Below are 21,854 nucleotides of genomic sequence, written 5' to 3' on the forward strand. Positions count from 1 at the left end.
CATGCTGACGCAGCTTGTCTTACCGGTGAGTTTACTAGTCGTTTCGACGCTACGCTTAATGTAATGCACAATGCGATAATTGAAGTATAAAACATGCATGAATTCATATGTAAAGCAAGTAAACATATAATATTGGCGTTTAAGCACATAATCGCAGGAAATAATTAATTATTAAAATAATACGGAAATTACCGGTTTGTGCCAGTTGTCACAGTAAGTTCTCAAATTTTATGATGTCGTGTTCATTTCATTTATACTTAATGAGTCACGAGTCAATTTGTTGTCCATGGAATTTTAATTAAAAACATTTATTTAGCATAGAAAAAGACATGTGGGACATGAGTTACAACAACAGCGACATCAATATCAACAGTAGTAACAACAGCAGCAACAACAACACTACCACCAACATCAACAACACCTTCACTAATAACACCATCACCACCAACAACAATCTAGTTGAAGCATTTATTACTTGTGCTAAACTACTAAGGTAAAAATACTATCTTTCAGCATGCTGATATTGTATTGACAAGTATCCCTTCAATCCATAATGTTACAAATACACATAAAAGCATTCGAAAAAACCAAAAAATTGTCAAACCTTTTCATAAATTATTCCTGATTTGTGATTTATGTGTGTGTAAAATATCAAAGGGTTTTTCTTATTGATTAGAAATCATAATACAGGGAGTTTATACAGACAAGATATTTACACAAAACCTACCTAAGGAATTACACTAATACATACAAAGATAAAATATATAAAACGGATATTATCTAACATCCCCCTGCAAGCTGAACGGTGGAGGACCAATGCAAAGCATATGTCTGAAACTAACGAACTAAGAGCTAGGCAGGCTTTTGGTAAAAATGTCAGCCACCTGAAGCTTGGTTAGAACAAATTTAGTAGCTAAGTTGCCAGCAATCACTAGCTCACGTAAGAAATGATAATCAAGATCTATGTGTTTGGCATGTTTATGAGCAACTGGATTTTGCATAAGAAAAATTGCACTTTGATTATCACAAAGAATGGTAGGTCTGTCCGGAGGAAGAGCATGAAGTTCTTGTAAAAGATGAGTCAACTATACGATCTCAGCAGCAGTATTAGCCATAGCTCTATATTCCGATTCACAACTTGAGCTGGCAATAGTTGGTTGCTTCTTTGCACTCCAAGAGATCAAACTTCCCCCTAAAAATATAGAATAACCATAAGTGGAACGACGCATTTCTATGCAACGAGCCCAATCAGCATCAGAATAGCCAATTAGCGAAGTGGAGGTCAGACGATTGTAATGTAACCCGTATGCAATAGTGCCTTTTAGATAACATAAGATTCTATTGATCTCCTGAAAATGATCAGTAGTTAGGGCGTGAAGAAACTGACTAACTTGATTAACTGCATATGCAATGTCAGGTCTCGTGATCGTCAAATATTGGAGAGCACATACAATAGATCGATAAAGAGTTGCATCCGAAAACATAGTACCTGTAGAAACAAAAGTAACATTGGTGCTTAAAGGTGTTGGAGCAGGTTTGGCATCCAACATATTTGCACGAGTTAGTATATCCAAAGCATATTTCGACTGATTCACAAAGATACCATTCTGAGTGTAGGTAACCTCCAATCCCAAGAAGTAATTGAGTTTCCCAAGATCCTTAATTGCGAATTCTTTATTGAGGCAGGAAATAAAGGATAAGATAGTAGATGAATGATTCCCCGTTAGAATAAGATCATCTACGTATACGAGCAAGTACATAATACAAGAGCCTCATTTGTAGATGAAGAGAGATGGATCGGCACAACTACAGGAGAGACCATTGTTTAGAAGAAATAAGCTGAGTCGATGGAACCAAGCCCTGGGAGCTTGTTTTAGACCATAGATAGCTTTGTTTAGCTTGCAAACATGAGAAGGAAATTGTGAACTAATGAAGCCCTTCGGTTGCTCCATATAAACATCTTTAGTGAGATGACCATGCAGAAAGGCATTATTGACATCCAATTAATGATGATGCCAATTGTGAATAACACTTAGGGCAAGAACCGTGCGAACACTGTTGCTTACACAATAGGACTAAATGTATAAGTATAATCAAGGCCTGGCACCTAACTATAGCCCTGAGCTACAAGACGGGCTTTGTGTCGTTCAATGGATCCATCGGATCGAAACTTGGTGCGATAGATCCATTTTGAGCCCACGACATTGACATTGTTAGGACGCGCAACAAGAATCCAAGTGTTATTGTTGTTTAGAGCTTGTAATTCAGCCTCCATGGCTTTGCCCCATTTAGTGTCTTTAGAGGCATTATGAAAGGTGGTAGGATCACCATTAGCAAATAAGGCATGATGAAGGGGAATCATGTCCGTGTGGGCCAAGTCAACACGATGACGGATTTTGAAAATCCCTGATTTAGCACGTGTCATCATGGGGTGAGAAGGAAGAGGAGGTGGGTCGGGAGGAGCTTGAGGTGATATAGGAGGAGTGACATTAGGCGATGAAGTGGGTGAAGTAGTGGTGGAAGACTCAACATGATCAGTTTGTGGTGATATTGGGCCGATAGGTGGGAGAGGATCAACTGGACCAACAGGTGTTGGGCCGACGGTTGGACCAGACGAGATACAAGGTGGAATATCAGATGTTGTTGGGCCAGGCCCGCTAAAAGAATCAGCGCCATATAGACTAGATGGGTTGCTAGGCAGAACATTAGTATTTGGTTGGGCCGGAGCAGGTGTTGGGCCGAGAGAGTAGGCTGGGAAGAAGGGAACAATAAGTGGAGGATTAATTTGTGAGAGAGTGGGAACAGTAGGTCTGATAGGGTGCGCTAGCAGTCGGTTTATTTGTTGAGATTGGTGATACGTCTAGAAAAGTGGTAACATCAAGCATGTCAAGGGGTTTGGTGGTTGTGGATAAACCATCAAGAGGAAAAAAATTTTCATCAAACTGAGCATTTCGAGTGATGTAAATACGAGATGAGCACGGATCAAAACATCTATAGCCCTTGTATTTGGACCAATAGCCAAGGAATATACAAGGAATGCTCCTAGGTGATAGTTTATGTGGGGCATAATCGCGAAGGCAAGGAAACACTCTACAACCAAACGTTCGAAACATAGCATAATTTGGTATTTGATGGTATAAGAGTTCAAATGGTGACTGCCTTGCAAAATTTGTGATGGTAAACGGTTAATTATGAACACCGCGGAAGAAAAAGCATCAACCCAATATTTAGTGGGTAACTTGGCATTAAATAACATAGCTAAACCGGTTTCTACCACATGACGATGCTTTCGTTCCACCCGGCCATTTTGTTGTGGTGTATACGGACAAGACATGCGATGTTGAGTGTCGTTTTGTTCAAACAAAGTACGAACCCTATTATTTGTAAATTCCGCACCACCATCACTTTTAAAAACTTTAATTTTGGTAGAAAATTGAGTTTGAAGAAATGGCACAAAGATGGACAAGGCATTAAAAAAATCAGATTTAGCTCGCAATGGGTATAACCATGTAAAGCGAGAGTAATCATCGATGAAGGCAACATAGTAGACAAAGTTATCAACCGACTTTATTGGAGAAGGACCCCATAAGTCACAGTGTATTATTTCAAGAGGTAAAGACGCATGTTTATTATTATAAGAAAAAGGTTGCCTTTTTGCTTTAGCAAGTTCACACGGGGAACAAAGACCCGGTTTGGGTAATACCGAGGTAAAAGATAAGCAACCATTAGTTTATAACAAAGAGACAATATCAAAATTAACATGCCCAAGTCTGGAGTGCCATAACTCAAAAGAAGCTTTTGGACAAGTTGATGTAGAAACCAAAGCTTCATGAGGTTGGCGAAGAACATATAGGCCGTCTTCACGGCACCCCCGGGCTAGAGTTTGCTTGGTTCGACGGTCCTGAATATAGAAATACGGGTGAGAAAAAACAACATCAACTAGATTATCCTCGGTTTATTTTCCAATAGATAATTTGGTGAGATTAGTAACCACCAAAACATTGTTAAGCGCAAGATTACCAAATAATTTTGTTTGACCAATATGAGTTATAGGAAGAGATTACCCATTGCCAAATACACTTTTTGATTACCTTGAGTTGGAGTGGATGATTGAAGGTTATTATTGTTTGGAAGCATATGAGTGGTAGCTCCAATATCAGAAGTCCAATCTGGAACAGTAGAATTAATTTGACACTGAGCATGGAACGCTTGAGCTACCTGCTCCGGAGAAGGAAGAGCAGTGGCAGCATATGTAGAAAGTTGATAACACTGGTTGGCATAATGCCCAGTTTTTTGGCACAACTGGCATGTAGGGGTGTGGCACCCAACTAACTTCACAATCTTGTTTTTACAATTTGGTTTACGTGTTGTCTGTGCAGTTATCTGGATGATTAGTGATTGTGTGTAATGCCTGACTGTTATTTGTGTAGTGTTACATATAGTTTAATTAGAGTTTCTATCGCTTCACTCTACATATCAAATTTCGGGACGAAATTTCTTTCAAGTTAGGGATGATGTGACAACCCAAACTTCCGAGGCCAGTAACGTTTTATCTTGCGATCTTAACTTCTCGTTATCTCTCTCTTATGTGTTAAAATGTTCTATTCAGTTATAACTCCGTTAAACAAAGAACGTTTGATAACTAGGTTACTCATTCTTTGTATATGTTGATCAATTCGGCCTAAGTGTGTGTAGCCCAAAGAAGACTTATTATCGGCCCACTTGTGAGGTGTTGACACTATAATTGAATGCACGTAACCTCCTTATGCCTCTCATTATCACAATATAACAAACCAAACCCTACCCCTCTTTTGCTTCGCGATGGCAGACTTCGAGACTTTCCCTCTCCTCATTGGCGCAACACCCTATTCAGTCAACATCTTAATCTGGTCGAGCTCTTGGTTAGTGTACAATTTATGTTTGGATCGCATTCCTTGATAACTTGGATCACATGATATTGTAACTGTTTGGTTAATTGTTTAGTGCATAGGGTTTGTATGTTGATAAACTGTTGATCCATGTTGCATGATATCGCACAAGTTCATGATAATTAACTGTTAGAAGGGTTATATGATATCGAGTTATGATCTAGTGATGATTTGTAAAGATTGAATAACATTGATTGAAGAATAGGAAACCTGATGTGTCTTGTGTGTATGATATACCATCTGTTGCGTGTGCTATGAGTTTGAAGTAATAGTTATTTGTTAAGCCATAATTTCTATCATGAATGCATGTGATGAAGGATAGTTATGTGGACACTGTTGCTAAGAGATAACCCTACAGTCTGAGATTGAGAACTTTAGTTTGGTTGCATAAATAGAACATTTCTTTATTATTAACTGTTAAGTGAGAATGCATGAATTGTGAACTTGTATGAGTATTGAGTATGTTGATATTGTAGGCTGTGGTGAGTTTGTTAATATTTGCATGTGTTGTAAAGAGGGTATAACAAAATCATGAGTGGGAAACCTAAAATGTCGAGGTTGAGCAGTAAATCATCTATTATGCGTGTTATGTGCTTGAAGTGGTTGGTACATGTTATGCAATGTGCACACTATGAACGTATGTGAATAACGTGAAATATGTGGTTTATGTGCACATGAAACTGATTGTTATCGGTAACCATGCTAGGACGTGTGTGATCAACTGATAAACAAGTAACTAATTATACCGAGCAAACCAAGGTGAGTTCATTCCTCTTGAGCGTGCGTCCCGGTGGTTGGGACAGTCATTGGGTATCCCTGAGAGGGATGAGTTTTTGGGTAAATCATGGGTATTCCTGAGGGAATATGTCTTGTGGGTAAAAATCATGAATGTTGGATAATATACTCATCCTATCATTTTTTAAATCTCATCTGTTTGTACCGGAGAGGTAGGTGGGTATTAGTTGGTAGCGCTACTTAGGTTTGGCAACCTCACCCCGTACCGGAGAGGACGGGTGTTAACTAATGACCTAATCATGACCAATGCTTGGATAGGGGCATTGGGGTAAGGGCAAAACATAAATCAGGAGCCGTCTTGTATCGGGGTATTATCAACATTGTTTTCAGAATTGCAATCATTGAACTTAACTAAACACTTGGTAACCAACGTTTTTGTAAAACTATGAACTCACCAGCGTTGTCTGATACACTTGTTGCATGCTCGAAGGGCGTTAGGTAACATGGACGAGGGACTTGCATATTTGGATGGCTGGAGTGGTCATGGGTCGTGTCGCTTGGAATTACGAGACTTGTTTACTTATTTTGCATACATTGGTTTTGAGATATTTGAACGGTGTTTTACTATTTGCTTCCGTTGACACTATTAAAATTGGAATATGTTCTACGAATGTTTTACTTAATAAATGAGAATTTTGTTAAACGTCTAATGGTTAGTTCAATGTGATTGGTGGCTAGATCCTGGTACGTCACACGCCTAGCGGGGTTACCGCATGTGGTATTTTGGGGGTGTGACAAGGGGGGCTAGATTGGCGCCCAAACTGTCTATTGGATCCCCTGTAATTATTAAAGGTCGGCCGATTGGGCCTAAATTGGGCCTGTTGAGACCTTTGTGGTCGATAAGAAGACCCGAAAGTGTTGGGCCTTTGAGGACTACTTTGGGCCGTAAAAGCAACAGTAGGTGTATCAATAGAGCCATGTAAATTTTTCATAAACATTTCATGACTTTCAGCACTTGCAAGTAAATCAACAAAATTGGGAATAGGGCGTACCGATCGAGTAGAGGTAGAAAAGCTTTCAAAAGAGGTTCTTAACCCCCATAAGGAACCAATGAAGCTGATCCATAGAGTCGACAGGATGACCAATGGCACTAAGCTAGTCACATATGGCTTTGAAGGCATGCCCAAATTCAGCTACTGATTTGTCTCCTTTCTTTAAAGCACGAAGATTATCACAAAGGTTTTGAACTCTTTCAACGGAAGCGTTGCAGAAAGCCGCTTCAAGGGCAACGCATATATCACGCGCAAATGTGAGCCCAATCGTAATAGAGAAAGCCTCTTCAGTGAGAGAGGCATTGAGAAGAATTATAGCTTGTTGTTCATCTTTTACCCATTAAGCATAGTCTGGATTTGCAACTTCTTTGTCATTACTTTGGATAAGAGGAGATGGTGGAGGTAGTAAACCTCACGTGAGAAAACAGCCCTTGATATGCAAGGATAGGCATCATCTGCATCCTCCAACAGATGAAATTAGTAGAACAAAGCTTGATAGCTATCATGGGAGCCAACTCTGGCATGAGAGGATTGGAATTATGAGAGGGAGAGGCCATAGGGGAATCACAGGTGATAGAGAAAAAACAAAGGCAGAAGTAGAGAATGAAGGAGAAGAAAAAGAAACGTGAGGGGAAAAGAAAAGAAAAGGATACGGTTAAGGGAGAGAGAGAGAGAGGTAAACGGTTCGGGAGGTAGAGGATTTAGGAAACTCAATCACCTTTGAGTAAAGGTTGATACCTTCTGTAAAATATCAAAGGTTTTTTCTTATTGATTAGAAATCATAATACAGGGAGTTTATATAGACAAGATATTTACACAAAACCTACCTAAGGAATTACACTAATACATACAAAGATAAAATATATAAAACAGATATTATCTACTAATGTGTTCAGGGTCGACTCAACCATTTTAGAGGCCCAAAGCGATATCAAAAATTTAGGGCCCTTTTCATTTTTATATTTTTGGAACTTATATAACATCCACTCAGAGCTTTTAATTAAGTAAATTTTGAATAGAAGTAAAAAAATGTTTTTATATTTATATAGGCTATTACATAATTTTAGTTGCTGGGATTTGAATGGGTTTTTAAGAACTTGGGCCACCTTAAATGCTAATTAATGAATACAATTTAAAAATATACGGCTGGGAGGTGGGATTCGAACCGAAATCTATGTGGGAAAACCAGAGAATTATACCGCCTGACTAGAATCATATTTATTACTAAACTGACCTCGACAATTTTAATATACGCATTTTAGTTTTTTTTTTTAATGAGGCCCTAAACGTTTGGAGGCCCAAAGCTCTTGCTTGTTTTTACTTATGCTTGGGCCGGCCCTGAATGTGTTAATAGGGGTGTTCATGAGCCGATCCGATCGAGGGTCTGCTCATGCTCGGATTGAATTACAACCGATCCGATCTGATCGGATCGAATTTGCAAAACCGAGCACAAAAGTGATGCGCATGCTCGGATTGAATTTGAATCGATCGGATCGTTTTCGCTCGGTTTTTATCAAATCCTAAAAAAAATCGAGCGGATCTTCGCACAATCAGATTTTGGTGTGTGTGTGTGTGGAGCGGCGATATGCAGATGAGCAGATCTTCGCACAATCAGATTGTGAATATTGTTTGAGGAATAGGGATTTAGGGTTAGATTTTGATATTAACTATTAAGTTGGGCTGAATATTTTTTGAGCTTTTAAGTTTTTTTTTTTGGCTAGTATATTTTTGGGTGTTTAATAGTATATATATATATATATATATATATATATATATATATATATATATATAATATATATATATACACATTAATAAAAATAATTCGAGCGAACCTGAGCGAGCGGACCTTTGCTCATGCTTGGATTGAATTTGAATCAAACGGATCCGAGTGGCTCATTTACAAACTGAGCGGGAATCGAACGAGCATTTTTCGAGCGATCCTTGAGCGATCCTCAATCGTCGAGCAGTTTGGACAGCCCTATGGGTTAACATACGGTAATTGTTTGGTAGGTAAATATTATTATGTGATGATGAGTGGCATCAAGACGTCTAAGCACCTTATACTTCTTTATGGGTAATTAGCTTGGATCCGTAGCTAGTATTGTAGCGAATAGATAGGTTCACCCAAGTGTTGATGTCGTCAAACCACTTAGTCATAGTAGCTATAGTCATTGACAGATGTCAGCTGTGCACAAATATAGTTAACAAACTAGTCATGATATATTGCTAAAGAATTTGTAACCGTCATGAGATGTTATTATCAAAATAGACGGTTTAGAAGTTTGCCTATCTATTATAATGGTGTGGAGTTGACGTTGATTTTGGAGTTTATTCACAACTGGGGCGGAAGCAATGTATAAGGAGGGATAGCCCGGCCGGGCAACCCCTCAACCGTCTTCATAGTGTAACAATACCCTTCACTTCATCTACGTAGTGTAAATTTTTTTTTTCTGTACAAATGATACCCATAATCCAAAATAAATAAATAAATAATTGAATAACCCTGAATTTTTATGCTAGCTACGCCACTGATTCACAGGATTATATGTGTAATGTGTATCTCTACATGAGCCACGAGTAGAAGATGATAGATAACAAGATAAAAACTTCAAATTTAAAACAATTAGGTTTACCGGTCTTAAAAGTTGAACCTGAAATTAAAGAACTAACACTTCTTGTATTTACAAGCGAATTTCATAATAGATTTGTAACTTTTAGAATACGTATAAAAATAAACAATATCTTGATCTGTTAACTATGAACAAAAATACAAAAATAAAACGATATCTTTGTCTAGCATTATCAAACATCGCATTCAATGAATACACGTCTCCATGAGGTTGTGGTGATTGTGTGAACAGTACTGAACAATAAAATAATCATGATGTAATATATCATCAGCTATTATAGCTCACACTGTAATATAATTATATAAAACGTACTTTATTTACACCATAATTAAAAATTAAAAATTAAATTATTTTCCTAAATGAGCTCTAATGAATTACTACAATAAAATAATATATAAATGAGCTCTAATGAATTACTACAATAAAATAATATAAAAATATTAAAAAATTATGTGTTGCTACAGGATAAAGGAAACGGGTTTTCCTCCAAATTGCCCCCAAATGTGCGAGAATTTGGAGATTAAAAAAATAAGACTCATTGACTATTAGAATTCGGGACACCACTGTCATTGACCTTAATTTACACAAAAGCACATAATAATATAATAAATTTATAAAACTTACAACAGCATATAATAATAAATTTATAAATTTTTTTTAACGGCCAACGAATCCTTTAAATGCCGGCTGAAAAGCCTTTTAATCTTAAATCTGAAAAGCACATAACAAGATAATGATAATTATCAATATATAAAAAATTAGTTGGAACCAATGCCGGAAATACGGAAACCTAAAACCTCAAATCGTCGGAGAAATCAGTGTGAAATGTGAAAAAAAAAAATGTGCTACGTAGGTGTCACATAGACGGTGGTGTTTTCACACTCGCACTCACTAGACATGATAATACATACACGTTTTTGACCCCCGATTTTATAGAAAATTTTTTGTATATACGTTTTCGACCTCCGATCGGAAATTTCAAGCTTGGCCACTGACTCTAACCAAACCCGAAAGGAGCGGTGTTCCGCGCCTACGTGACAAGGGCACCACACCTCCTTTCACCTTCCACAACACATGCTACTAAACAAAATAAAAACAATCTATGATTACTTGAATAAATCGAAATATCTTGATTTCATAACAAATAAAAAACCCTAAATTCAACGCTTTGATCACTCCAAAAAATCCCATGTTCATTGTTCACTACATATTTTTTTTACAATTTACCATGAGTAATTCTACTATTTTCAAAATCAACCCTCACATTCATCACCATTAACAACTAATGATGGATGAACTTTACCTCCAGATCTGCTACTGCTACTATTCAACAACTTGTTCGAAGATTGCGATTCCCCAATCGAAGATGATGACGCGACATCCACTATTTCACGAGGCTGTTCGACACGATTACTTATAGTTACAATCTCCAACCGCAAATCCTCGTCGTTATTAATCGTTAATCCATCCGAATTATGTTCCAAATTAGTGATCTCGATCTCTATATGATCGATTTTGCGACTATGGTTGCACTGAATCGCTGCCCGACAAATCGGGCACGTCGAATGCGAGTGCAACCACATGTCTATGCATTCCACGTGAAATGCATGGCCACATACCGGCAACTTCCGTCCGATCTCTTCTTCCTCGAATACGCACAAACAAATCGCGCATTCTAACGCGTAATCGCGATCTTCAAATGAAGAAAGTTTGTAAACGAATAGAGGGAGTGATGAGATGATGGAGATAGGGAGTCCTGATTTTCCGGAAGAATGGTCGGAATTGGTGGTGTCGATGATCGTGAAGCGTTGGTGGAGTCGGGATCCTAAGACGCGTGGGACGGTGACCGAACTGTGGCTTCGTCGGCGAGCTTGGAGGAGGAACCAGCGGGTGTAGAGGTGGAGGAGGAGGACGAAGAGGATGACGAGGAGGAGGGAGATGATTGCGGCGAGCATGACGTTTGTGTCGTAGGAGAGTGTTGTGCGAATGAGACGCGCGAGGGAGCTGTCGGACTCCGGTGGCGGCGTTGGTGGTGGTGGTGGCGGAGGGATAGGCATGGTAAGGCGGTGGTGTGTAAGGGTGGAGGAAGGAGTTGGGTGGTGGGGGTTTGGTTGTTTGGGGTTTGAGTAAAACAGATGTCTAGAATATATCTATATATAGTTTGGAAAGCTTAAATACATATATAATTAAATATATAACTTGTCAAAAGAGTTTGAAAAATTGATGTAATAACTTCTTAATTAAATGCAACTTTATTAAATTTGGGATGGACAACAGGGGTAACAAATCATATTATTTCAGGAAAACTTTTATACAAGTTATTAATTTAAAAAAAAAAAAGTTATATCATAAATTAAGCATCTTGTTCTTTTTAATTCATTAATAGCATTTAATATTAATAAAAAACTATGTTAAGAGTGTTGACGGTGCATACAAAGACACATCTGAAACAATTTACATAATGTATCTAAACTCTAACACCCATAGAGTACACTACGTGTCTGACTCAAATGTCAGTCCAGTACACGTTGCATATAACCCATACATCGGTGCATTGTTCTATATAAAAAAAATAGATTTTGTTACCGGATTTATTCACCACTCTCCCTATTATATGCATGTCAATTTCTTATACTTGTTAAGAATTTTTTTATGGTATAACCGGTTAACCGCTCCTTACACAAGTGTGTTTAAACAATTATTTCTAGTATTTATTTATTTACTTGTGATAAATATATTAATTAAATTACGAATAATATTTTGTTTATGGGGTTATTTTTTTGATGCTAAGATTGCGTACTTTTGTTGGTCAATGCCCCTCATTTGCTCTCACTCCCTCCCCCATTCACATGTATCATACATAAGAAGTCAAAGGAGAGATCCTATTTACCCGACTACCTCAAATCAAATCAAAACGTGATCCAAGGACATAATCGGTATTTTACCACAATTATTTTAAATGCATAAACCATCAAGCAAAATTAATAAAATTCTATATATTTATTAAAAGAAAATACATAAAAGCTACTTATGAGTTATGACTCAACCGATATCTACCAGGTTTCTTATTAATTATAGTCGTAGGTTTAACGCTGGGTACGTATGTTTTTTTATGTTTATAGGTTACGGGCGGCTTTATGTGTCTACGGTTTTGAAGCTTGGGTGACGTGGCAGAATCTTATTGGTGAATAGCAAACAAAGAGGTGCACAGAAAGACTAGAAAGTCCCGTGAAGTCGACGGCATGCAGCATGTGTTAATTAAGTGGTTGAAGAAGATCCCAATACACCCTATTATCTTTAAGAAATCTTGTTTATAATTTTTTTTTTAAAGCATATTAACCTTAAGAAATCTTGTTTATATATTAATGTTTTAAAAGCATATATTAGTTATTAAATCAACAATTTTAATGGTTTATTTAGTAGACGTGTTCTAAAAATTGTTGGGTTAACAAAGAGAGGAGGCAATATTGGCGGTTAGTGATGGAACCTAAACTTCTTAGTTGAGGGGTCATAAGGTTTTACTCTTTACGGATAACTAACGCCAATGGGCCAACTCCTGTTTTTTTATGAAAACTCAACATTTTATATTAAAAAACTAGGTTATAACCCCGTGTATTACACAGGGTTGAATAAATAAATTTTATATACTAAATAATAAAACAATATATTTTTAAAAACTTCATTTATTGTACGGGTTAAATAAATATAATTTTATATATTAAATAATAGAATGTTATATATATAAGAACCATATTGTACAGATTGAATAAATGTAATTATATATACCAAATAAAAAAGTTATATCTTTAAAACCACGTGTATTATACGCGTTGAATAAATGTAATATTGTTTATCAAATAATAAAATAATACATCTTTAAAAACCTCATTTATTACACGGGTTGAATAAATGTAATTTTCTATGCCAAATAATAAAAAAAAATTACATCTTTAAAAATATGCGCATTACATGGTTTGAATAAATATACCAAATAAAAAAGTTATATCTTTAAAACCACGTGTATTATACGGGTTGAATAAATGTAATATTGTTTATCAAATAATAAAATAATACATCTTTAAAAGCCTCATTTATTACACTGGTTGAATAAATGTAATTTTATATGCCAAATAATAAAAAAAAAAATTACATCTTTAAAAATATGCGCATTACATGGTTTGAATAAATGTAATTTTCTGTACTAAATAAGAAAAAAAATACATCCTTAAAAAAACCTCGTGTATTGTACGAATTGAATAAATCTAATTTTATATATCAAATAATAAAAAGTTATATCTTAAAAACCTCATGTATTACATGGGTCGAGTAAATGTAATTTTGTATAGTAAAAATAAAAATATTTAATATATTAATACAAAGTTTGGTTTTCATGATAAAAATAGATTATTCTGTTATTGCAAAATTTGTTAACGAAGTCTCAATATTTAACCCTTTATTTAAAACTCCGTAAATGTATAAATGATAAATAATATTAGTTAATTTTATTTTAAGTTTCGTAAAATCTATTTGATACCAAACTAAACAAAACTTTCGAATATAATTAATTCAAATAAATAATATTATAAATGAGAAGGAGATTAAACTAAATAATAATTATCCATAAGATATTAAACTAATAATATTTAGTAGAAGGGTTATCTATGATATAATATATTAAACTAAATAATATTTAGTAGGGTGATTATCTTTAATTAATTAATAGAGATTAAACTAAAATAATAATTATCTATAAGAGATGGCCTAATATGATGACAAGTGTCCCTAAAGTGGTTTCTTTTATTATATAGTATAGATAACCCATGTACTGATGAAAGAAGGCTAATAGACCATCTTTACCCTCTCTGGTTTTGTCCTTTTTATTGAACATTTCATCTAATTTTGCTCTCATTTTCATCGATTTTATCTAGTTTAGTTAAAACCAGTCATTTATGTTCGGTTTGTTAACTTGTAACCAAATCGACGATTCTTAATTGTATACTATAAGTTCGTATATTTATTTACTAAATTTATTAATACTTTATTTATATTTCCGGTATGTTAAAATTTAAGTATAATTTATCATATTTATTTATATTATATTCATAGTAAATACTTTATTGAAGTACATAATTAAGTTATGAAATATAGTTTAAGAAGTGAGACACATAAAAAATAAGGATAGTTGTAAGAAGCAATGACTTGTTAAGATGTGTCTTCTTACTTAAAAAAGAGTGTGGCGTGACATGAGAATTAGGGTTGTAAACGAACCGAACGAACACGGATAAGGCATTGTTCATGTCCTTAATGAATATATTTATGACCGGTTTACGAACGCTTACTGAACAAGATTTCTTGTTCGTTCATTAAGAAAATGAAGAGGTTCATGAACTGTCCATGAACATTACCGAACGTAAATGAACGAAAATGAACACAAAAAAAATGCTCATGAACATAAATGAACACAAACGAACGTTAAATATACATTTTAAAATGAAATCTACAGTTATATCAAAAAGACTATGAAGAGTTCACCGACAATAAATAAGTACTTAACATAACTGTCTGAACATAGTTGACATAATTATCATAAACATAATTAACACAAATACTATGAAGTTTGTCAAGATTTAACAAAACTGAAACTGAAATGGTTAAACGAGCGATGTTGGCGGAGTCGTATAGTAGAACTTTGGTTTCAATTTTTTTAAAACTAAAACCAATAAAACAAAAATATGATATAACATAAAATAAAATAAACTTTAAATAAAGAAACACAAATGCACATAAATGAGCAAACATAAATGAACATATTACCGAACGCTCACGAACATAAACAACCGAACACAAACTCTATTCATATTCATTTGTTTGGGTTTGTTCATTTAATAAGCCAACGAACATAAATGAACTTCCCATCGAATAGTTCACTAACTGTTTACTAAACGTTTGGTTCGTTTACAGGACAAGCGTAAGGATAACACTATGAATGTGTGAACACGGGTGATCTAATGAATTTTCAACCGGACAAACAACTATTAGACTTCTATGCATACCAGTACACCATGTGTCATAACGCTAAATTTGAAGTCATGAAATCGAACATGATCAAATGTGTATCTAACAAGAGTGAAGTCATATATCATCACTGAAAACTCAACACAAACTACTGAACTACCACCGCAAACCATAGCAAAGTCGGTCACTGGAAACTAAACACATCACCCTTCACCACTACCCTCCTCCGTAGCACAACGTGTCACCACTAGTACCTCCGACAATCACCACCGCCCCTGTTCACCACCCTCAAACCACAACAGCGCCACTTTCAAACCATCACTGTACCCCGATTTCACCACCACACCTGGCCAGTTACCACCTTCATCACGTCATCGTCGTCATCCTTTATTGTTCTTCTCCAGTGAATACAAAAAAGAACAGAAGAAGCAAAGCATGGTTACTTGTATAGTTGAGTGTTTTTCGTTGAAACAACAAGAAACAAAGAAAGTATTGTGTTACCGCTGATGCTTTAGATTTAGGGTTTCGTTTGTATTAAAGGGAAGAAGACAAAAAGAAATATTTGTGTTTTTGTTAATAAGTAAGGATATTTTAATTATTTAACAAAACTTAACTGAAAAGCTTAACAGAGATTAACGATAAGGATCACACAAATATAAAAATTGTAATTACTGGAACAAACTCTGTAAATATTGAAGTCCAGGACCAACTCTATGAATATGAAAAACCACAAGAACCAACTAATCATTTAACTAAAGTTTCAAGTTAAACAATATGTCTAGTGATGATAAAAAATGAGAATGCTTTTTCAAATAGTGATGAGTTGAAAAATAAAAAGGAGAAGGAGTTGCATGTGTGTAAACCTAAAACTTTTGTCAAAATTTGCAAAAAACAATAACAATAATAATAATAATAAAATACAAATAATGAGATGAGAGTTCTTGCGGATTCTCGGTTTCTCACGGGCCATAAAGGAGTAATTCAAACATCATTATTCTTGTCGGTAGGAGCCCTAATACTAACAAATCCAACAATCATAAAGTACATAATTACATAATACAATTTGTTGATTTTATATGAAAATCTTACAACCATAGAAATCACTAAATCTAAAACAAACTCATAACACAAAAGCACACTAAAAAAACAATTTCACAAGAGATTTCTAAAACATTTTTGCAAAACTATTCTTATTATTATTACTATATGTTATTATTATTACTATATATTATTATTATTTTTATATATTACTAAACGAACTAAAATAATAGTGATTTTAATATTATAATAATATATAATTTCTTTTAATACTTTATTATTTTAATATTATAATAATTACTATTTTCTTTACTTTTTAACTTTAATATTTTTTTAATATCAGAGGTTGGGATAAGCTTGGTGTCAACCGGTATCGAACCAGTACTGGTATCGAAAATATCGGGATGGTCCTGTTCGGAATCAGTACATAAGGTAAAAACCGGCACTAATACAGAAAACGCCAAAAGTTGGTACCGAATTAATATTGGAAATCTTTTGGTTCGGGAGCGATTTTAATATTATAATAATATATAGTTATTTTTAGTACTTTATTATTTTAATATTATAATAATAGTTATTTTCTTTACTTTTTAACATTAATCCTTTTTTTAATATCAGGGGTTGAGATAAGCTTGGTGTCAACCAGTATCGAACCAGTACTGGTATTGAAAATACCGAGACGGTCCTGTTCAGTATCAGTCCTGAAGGTAAAAACCGGCACTAATACAGAAAACGCCAAAAGTTGGTGTCGAATTGATATTGGAAATCTTTTGGTTCAGGAAATTCAGTGCTGCTACCCAATACCATTTGCTCATCCCTGGTCATGGTTATCGTACGAACAACGGTATCCTACAACTTTTTTTTTGTTGATTTTCTTCAACTTTTAATTTTTTTCTTTTTTTAGTTTCAGGGGTAGGGATGAGCTCGGTGCCAACCGATAAAGAATCGGTACTGATACCGAAAATACCCGTTACGGTACCGGTATATGAAGGTAAAAAACGGTAGTAAACTGGTACCAGGAACGCCAAAATCGGTACCGGTACCCAGAACAATTTGCTCATCTCTAACCACGGGTTTCATACGAACAACATCGTTACCATACAACATTTTTGGTTGATTTTTTTCGGTTATGTTTTAGTGTTTTTTTCTACATTTTCTTTTTATTTTTGTCAGCAGTTCCGTTCGCAACACGCTCGTAGTGATTTCAAAACACATGTAAATAGATACTAAATAACAAAAGAAATTCGCCGTAACGCGACGAAGTTGTTTAAACCTAGTTTAGATGAAAGTCTAATGCAAGAAAAATACATAATATAAAAGCAAACCCAAATTAAAAAAAAAAACACGACAACAAAATATAATATAAAAAGGGTCCTAATAAATCCACATAGTATCATCTTATTCTAACATGGTTGATACGGGCCGTATAAGGTTATACGGCCCGTATAGAATAAAGTGAACCGACAAAGGCTGTGCCAGCAGCCTTTGTCGGTTCACTTTATTCTATACGGGCCGTATAACCTTATACGGCCCGTATCAACCATGTTAGAATAAGATGATACTGTGGTCGTATATATATTATACGACTACTTTATACGGCTCGTATATATCTATACGGCTCGTATACAATGAATTTCCTTTATTTTATTGTTTTATTACTATTTGACGCGACGTATTATTCCTCGATTCACGTGCGAGTAGACGTAAGATTCACTGATTCGATGTTATATTCCTCGATTCTCGTGCGAGTTATGTGATTAGACGTTAGATTCCTCGATATTCGTGCAAGTTATTTGATTCGACGTTAGATTCCTCGATTCGCGTGTTAATCATTTGAAACGATGTAATATTCCGTAAAATTCTCTATATAAACGACACTAATTTCATTCATTTTCATTCAACTTCTATTCGTTTCTTCTATTTTTCTCTGTATTCAAATTATTTACGCTATAATGTCGGGTTGGGGTAACTTTTTTAATGTGTTTGATAACGAGGCGAATCAGGGGAGTTATGATAACAATGAAGATAACAAAGCGGGCATGTTTGATCTAAATGCTCCGTTCGATCCCATTCTTGCTTCTGATGCAGGTCAGGATACTTGGGGTTTGGATGCAATTCAGCCTAATTATGTTGGTTATTATCCATCGCAACACCCGGTTAATTTTGAAGACCCTCCTGTTAGTTTTGGACCACCGACTGATAGTTCTCAGTCTCCTCCCATAAGTGATGGACCGCCGGAGGGTCCAAATGCTGACCAGGAACGTAGTGAGTTTCAAAACAAGAAGGTATAGCATTTAATTATACGTTTATTTGTTGTACGTTAACTATTTTAGTGTTTTTACGTTTGATGTTGTTTTTAATAAAACCTTAGATTAGGGTTGCTCAACGGGTCGTGTTCGCGAGTTGGTGGGTTCAACCCGACCTGAACCTGAAAATTTTACACAAACCCGAACTCGACCCGAACCCGAAAATCGTACCATACATAAGAACCCGAACACGACCCGAACTTTCATGGGTTGACCCGAACACGACCCTTTAAACCCTAATTTTTTTATTTTTTTTCTGAAATTAATATATTAAAGTTAAAATTTACTTAAAAAACACAAATATATATATATATATATATATAATAATATCATATTTAAATTATGAAATCTATGTTAATATATAGTATAAATGTGTAACGGGTCAACCCTCCAACCCGACCATGTTGACCCGAACCCGACCTGTTAACCCAAACGGGTTCGCAGGTTCAACCTGAAACTGACCCGAACCCGTTTATACTAAAGCTAACCGATTGGTTAATCATTAATTGACACATATAAGTGTTTTCGTTAGGAATTCGCAAGCATGGATAAATTGGTAGAGTGGTGTAGAGACGTTGGACGCGTAAATGACTACGTCCTCGTCACCAAACGCACCATCTACGATAAACAGGGTAGCGGTCAGCCGTTAAAAATCTGGCTTACGTGTGATTGTGCCGGCGAGTACAAATCAACAGCCACGGTCAGACGCAGCGGGACCAGGAAAACCGGTTGCAAGTTCCAACTGGTCGGGGCATACAAGAAGAGGTTAGGTTATTGGGATCTAAGGGTTGAGGAAGCTAAACATAACCACGAACCATTTCTGTATCCAGAGGGTCATCCGTCCCTAATGAGGTTGACTCCATCAGAAGAGAGGACGGTGGAGCAAATGACGCATCAGAACATAAAACCACGAGACATTCTTGCTGCCATTAAAGAACAGAACCCCCATAATGTCTCAACAAAAAACACCATATACAACGCTCGGGCCAAATTGGGTCGAATTGAACAACTCGGCGAGACTCCAATGCAGATACTTTTCAACCGGTTGGAGAAGGTTGGGTTTGTTTTTTACCATAAAACATCTCAAAACGGCGAACGGGTCGAGGATGTTTTCTTCATCCACCCGGAGTCGAACATGTTGTGGCGCGCCTTCCCGCATGTGTTGCTTATAGACGCCACCTACAAGACGAATCGGTACAAAATGCCGTTAGTCCAGATTATCGGTGTTACATCCACGTTGATGTCGTTTTGCATTGCTCATGCGTTCGTAAGCAACGAGAAACAGGAAAACTTCACATGGGTTCTACAGAGGTTGAAACACTCATTAGACAGTGTTATGGAACCCCGTGTAATAGTAACCGATAAAGATCGCGCCCTAATGAACGCATGTGCAACCGTGTTTCCCAGGGCTAGACATTCATTGTGTAGGTGGCACATACAGCAAAACATCTTCAAGCATTGCAGGCAAAGCTTTAAAACAGAGGATAAATGGGGGTGGTTTCTTTACAAGTGGGGCAAGCTAATTAACTCAACGACCGATCTTGACTACAACTACTGGTACGAGCGAATACGATCAAACTTGCCACGCAAAAAAACCGACGGTAAGTTTTATATAATTTTTGTTTAATAATCGTATTTATTTGACTTGTCTTAACTGCACTTGACTTTGATTACAGAGATTATGAACTATTTGGATTCAATCTGGTTACAAGCATATAGAGACCGGTTTGTTTCGTTCTAGAGCGACCAACATCTGAACTTCGGTCAAAATACAACGAACCGGGCAGAGGGTCAACATGCCCTTTTGAAGCAGTACCTAGGCGACTCTAATTACACCCTGGAGAAAGTGGTACCACTTATCGATAAGCTCATAAGAAACCAGGTGACAGAAATCAAAGGCAGCATTGAAACAAGCAGGAGCCAAACATTGGGTCATCATAACAAACCAATATTTAATCTCCTACTAAAGAAGGTTTCACATGCCTGCCTAGAGTTGATATCAGACGAAATAAATGAAATAGAAAAATTAAAGTTATATAACCGTACATGCGCGTGCCGTTTGTATACAAGTTGTGGGTTGCCGTGCGCGTGTCGGTTGGAACCGTATACAACGAATGGTAATACATTATTCGACCAACCACATTTTATAATCATAGCCTTTCAACACGCAAAATCTTATTGACGTTTTATGTTGTTTGTTGATATGTTTCTTAGGTCAAATGATCCCGTTGGAGTTGATACACCTTTTTTGGAGAAAGTTAAATTTGGACTCCATAGTCGAACCGAGCAAGGTGGACTCTTTCGACTTAGACGGCGAATTTGCGCTTCTCAAACAACATTTAAGTGCTCAGCCGAGAGAACTCAAGAAAAACTTGATTCAAAAGATGAAGGAGTTGGTACAACTCAACAAGACGAAGCTTAAACAACCAGTTGTGCAAAAAAACACACGGGGTCGTCCAACTTTAAAAGCTCAGCAACAAAGGAAGGATGATTCGTTTACGGAGCCTTCTAGACATAGCTTTTTTACAACGCAGGACCAGTATAGTGATTCACAAGATGGGTTTGGCACACAAGAGTCAACGATCGAACCTACCAGGCACAGCTCGTTTGTCGAGTCACAAAGTTATTGTACTGAAACACCTATGTTCTTCGGCGAGATTGCTAAAGGCGCTAAGAATTCGAAAACGAAAAACAAGGTCGCAAAATCAAAGGAAGAGCCACCAGACTTACCTTTGCTGCCTGTCGGACAAGTTAATATGTTCTTGCACTTCAAAAAGTTCATTCCACCGTGCTTCTATCCGCACCTCAGTCACATACAAAATGTGCAGGGTGATGGTAATTGTGGGTTTCGATCTATAGCGGTCGGCTTATCGCTTAAAGAGTGGCAGTGACCGTTCATACGACAGCATCTTCATGATGAGTGCAACCGGTTCCACGAATTTTGGAAAAAGATAAATGAAGTTCTGTATCAACAAGTTCTGGAATCATTAGTTTGGTCCAACCATATAGACGGAGCACCTCGACATAAGTGGCTACAAATGCCATTCACGGGGCTTCTGATAGCAAACCGGTAGAATGTCATTTGTCTCTTATTAAGTGACCTTGGTTGTGCTTCATTTTTTCCCATGTTCACAACAGCCGAAGAAAGTA

The 21,854-nt window shown here is 36.2% G+C and overlaps 3 protein-coding genes across 3 annotated transcripts; 1 reads left to right on the top strand and 2 right to left on the bottom strand.

Annotated features, from left to right (window-relative positions):
• Window positions 1-308: 308 nt before the first annotated feature.
• Window positions 309-1,760, bottom strand: LOC110924526 (uncharacterized mitochondrial protein AtMg00810-like). The gene is made up of 2 exons (XM_022168529.1): window positions 1,092-1,760; window positions 309-455 (listed from the first exon to the last, which is right to left on the bottom strand). The coding sequence occupies exons 1-2, from the start codon at window positions 1,758-1,760 to the stop codon at window positions 309-311; spliced, it is 816 nt and encodes a 271-aa protein (XP_022024221.1).
• Window positions 1,761-10,435: 8,675 nt separating this feature from the next.
• LOC110921517 (RING-H2 finger protein ATL63) lies at window positions 10,436-11,462 on the bottom strand. Its single transcript, XM_022165855.2, has one exon. It carries the CDS (start codon window positions 11,400-11,402, stop codon window positions 10,599-10,601), a length of 804 nt encoding a protein of 267 aa, XP_022021547.1. The 5' UTR covers window positions 11,403-11,462; the 3' UTR covers window positions 10,436-10,598.
• A 6,888-nt stretch (window positions 11,463-18,350) lies between these two features.
• On the top strand, window positions 18,351-21,595 carry LOC110924525. Its single transcript, XM_022168527.1, has 3 exons — window positions 18,351-18,683; window positions 19,237-20,305; window positions 20,919-21,595. Exons 1-3 carry the CDS (start codon window positions 18,351-18,353, stop codon window positions 21,593-21,595), a joined length of 2,079 nt encoding a protein of 692 aa, XP_022024219.1.
• The last annotated feature ends 259 nt before the right edge of the window (window positions 21,596-21,854 follow it).

The sequence above is a fragment of the Helianthus annuus genome, chromosome 4 (assembly GCF_002127325.2).
Source record: "Helianthus annuus cultivar XRQ/B chromosome 4, HanXRQr2.0-SUNRISE, whole genome shotgun sequence".
Lineage (NCBI taxonomy): Eukaryota > Viridiplantae > Streptophyta > Magnoliopsida > Asterales > Asteraceae > Helianthus > Helianthus annuus.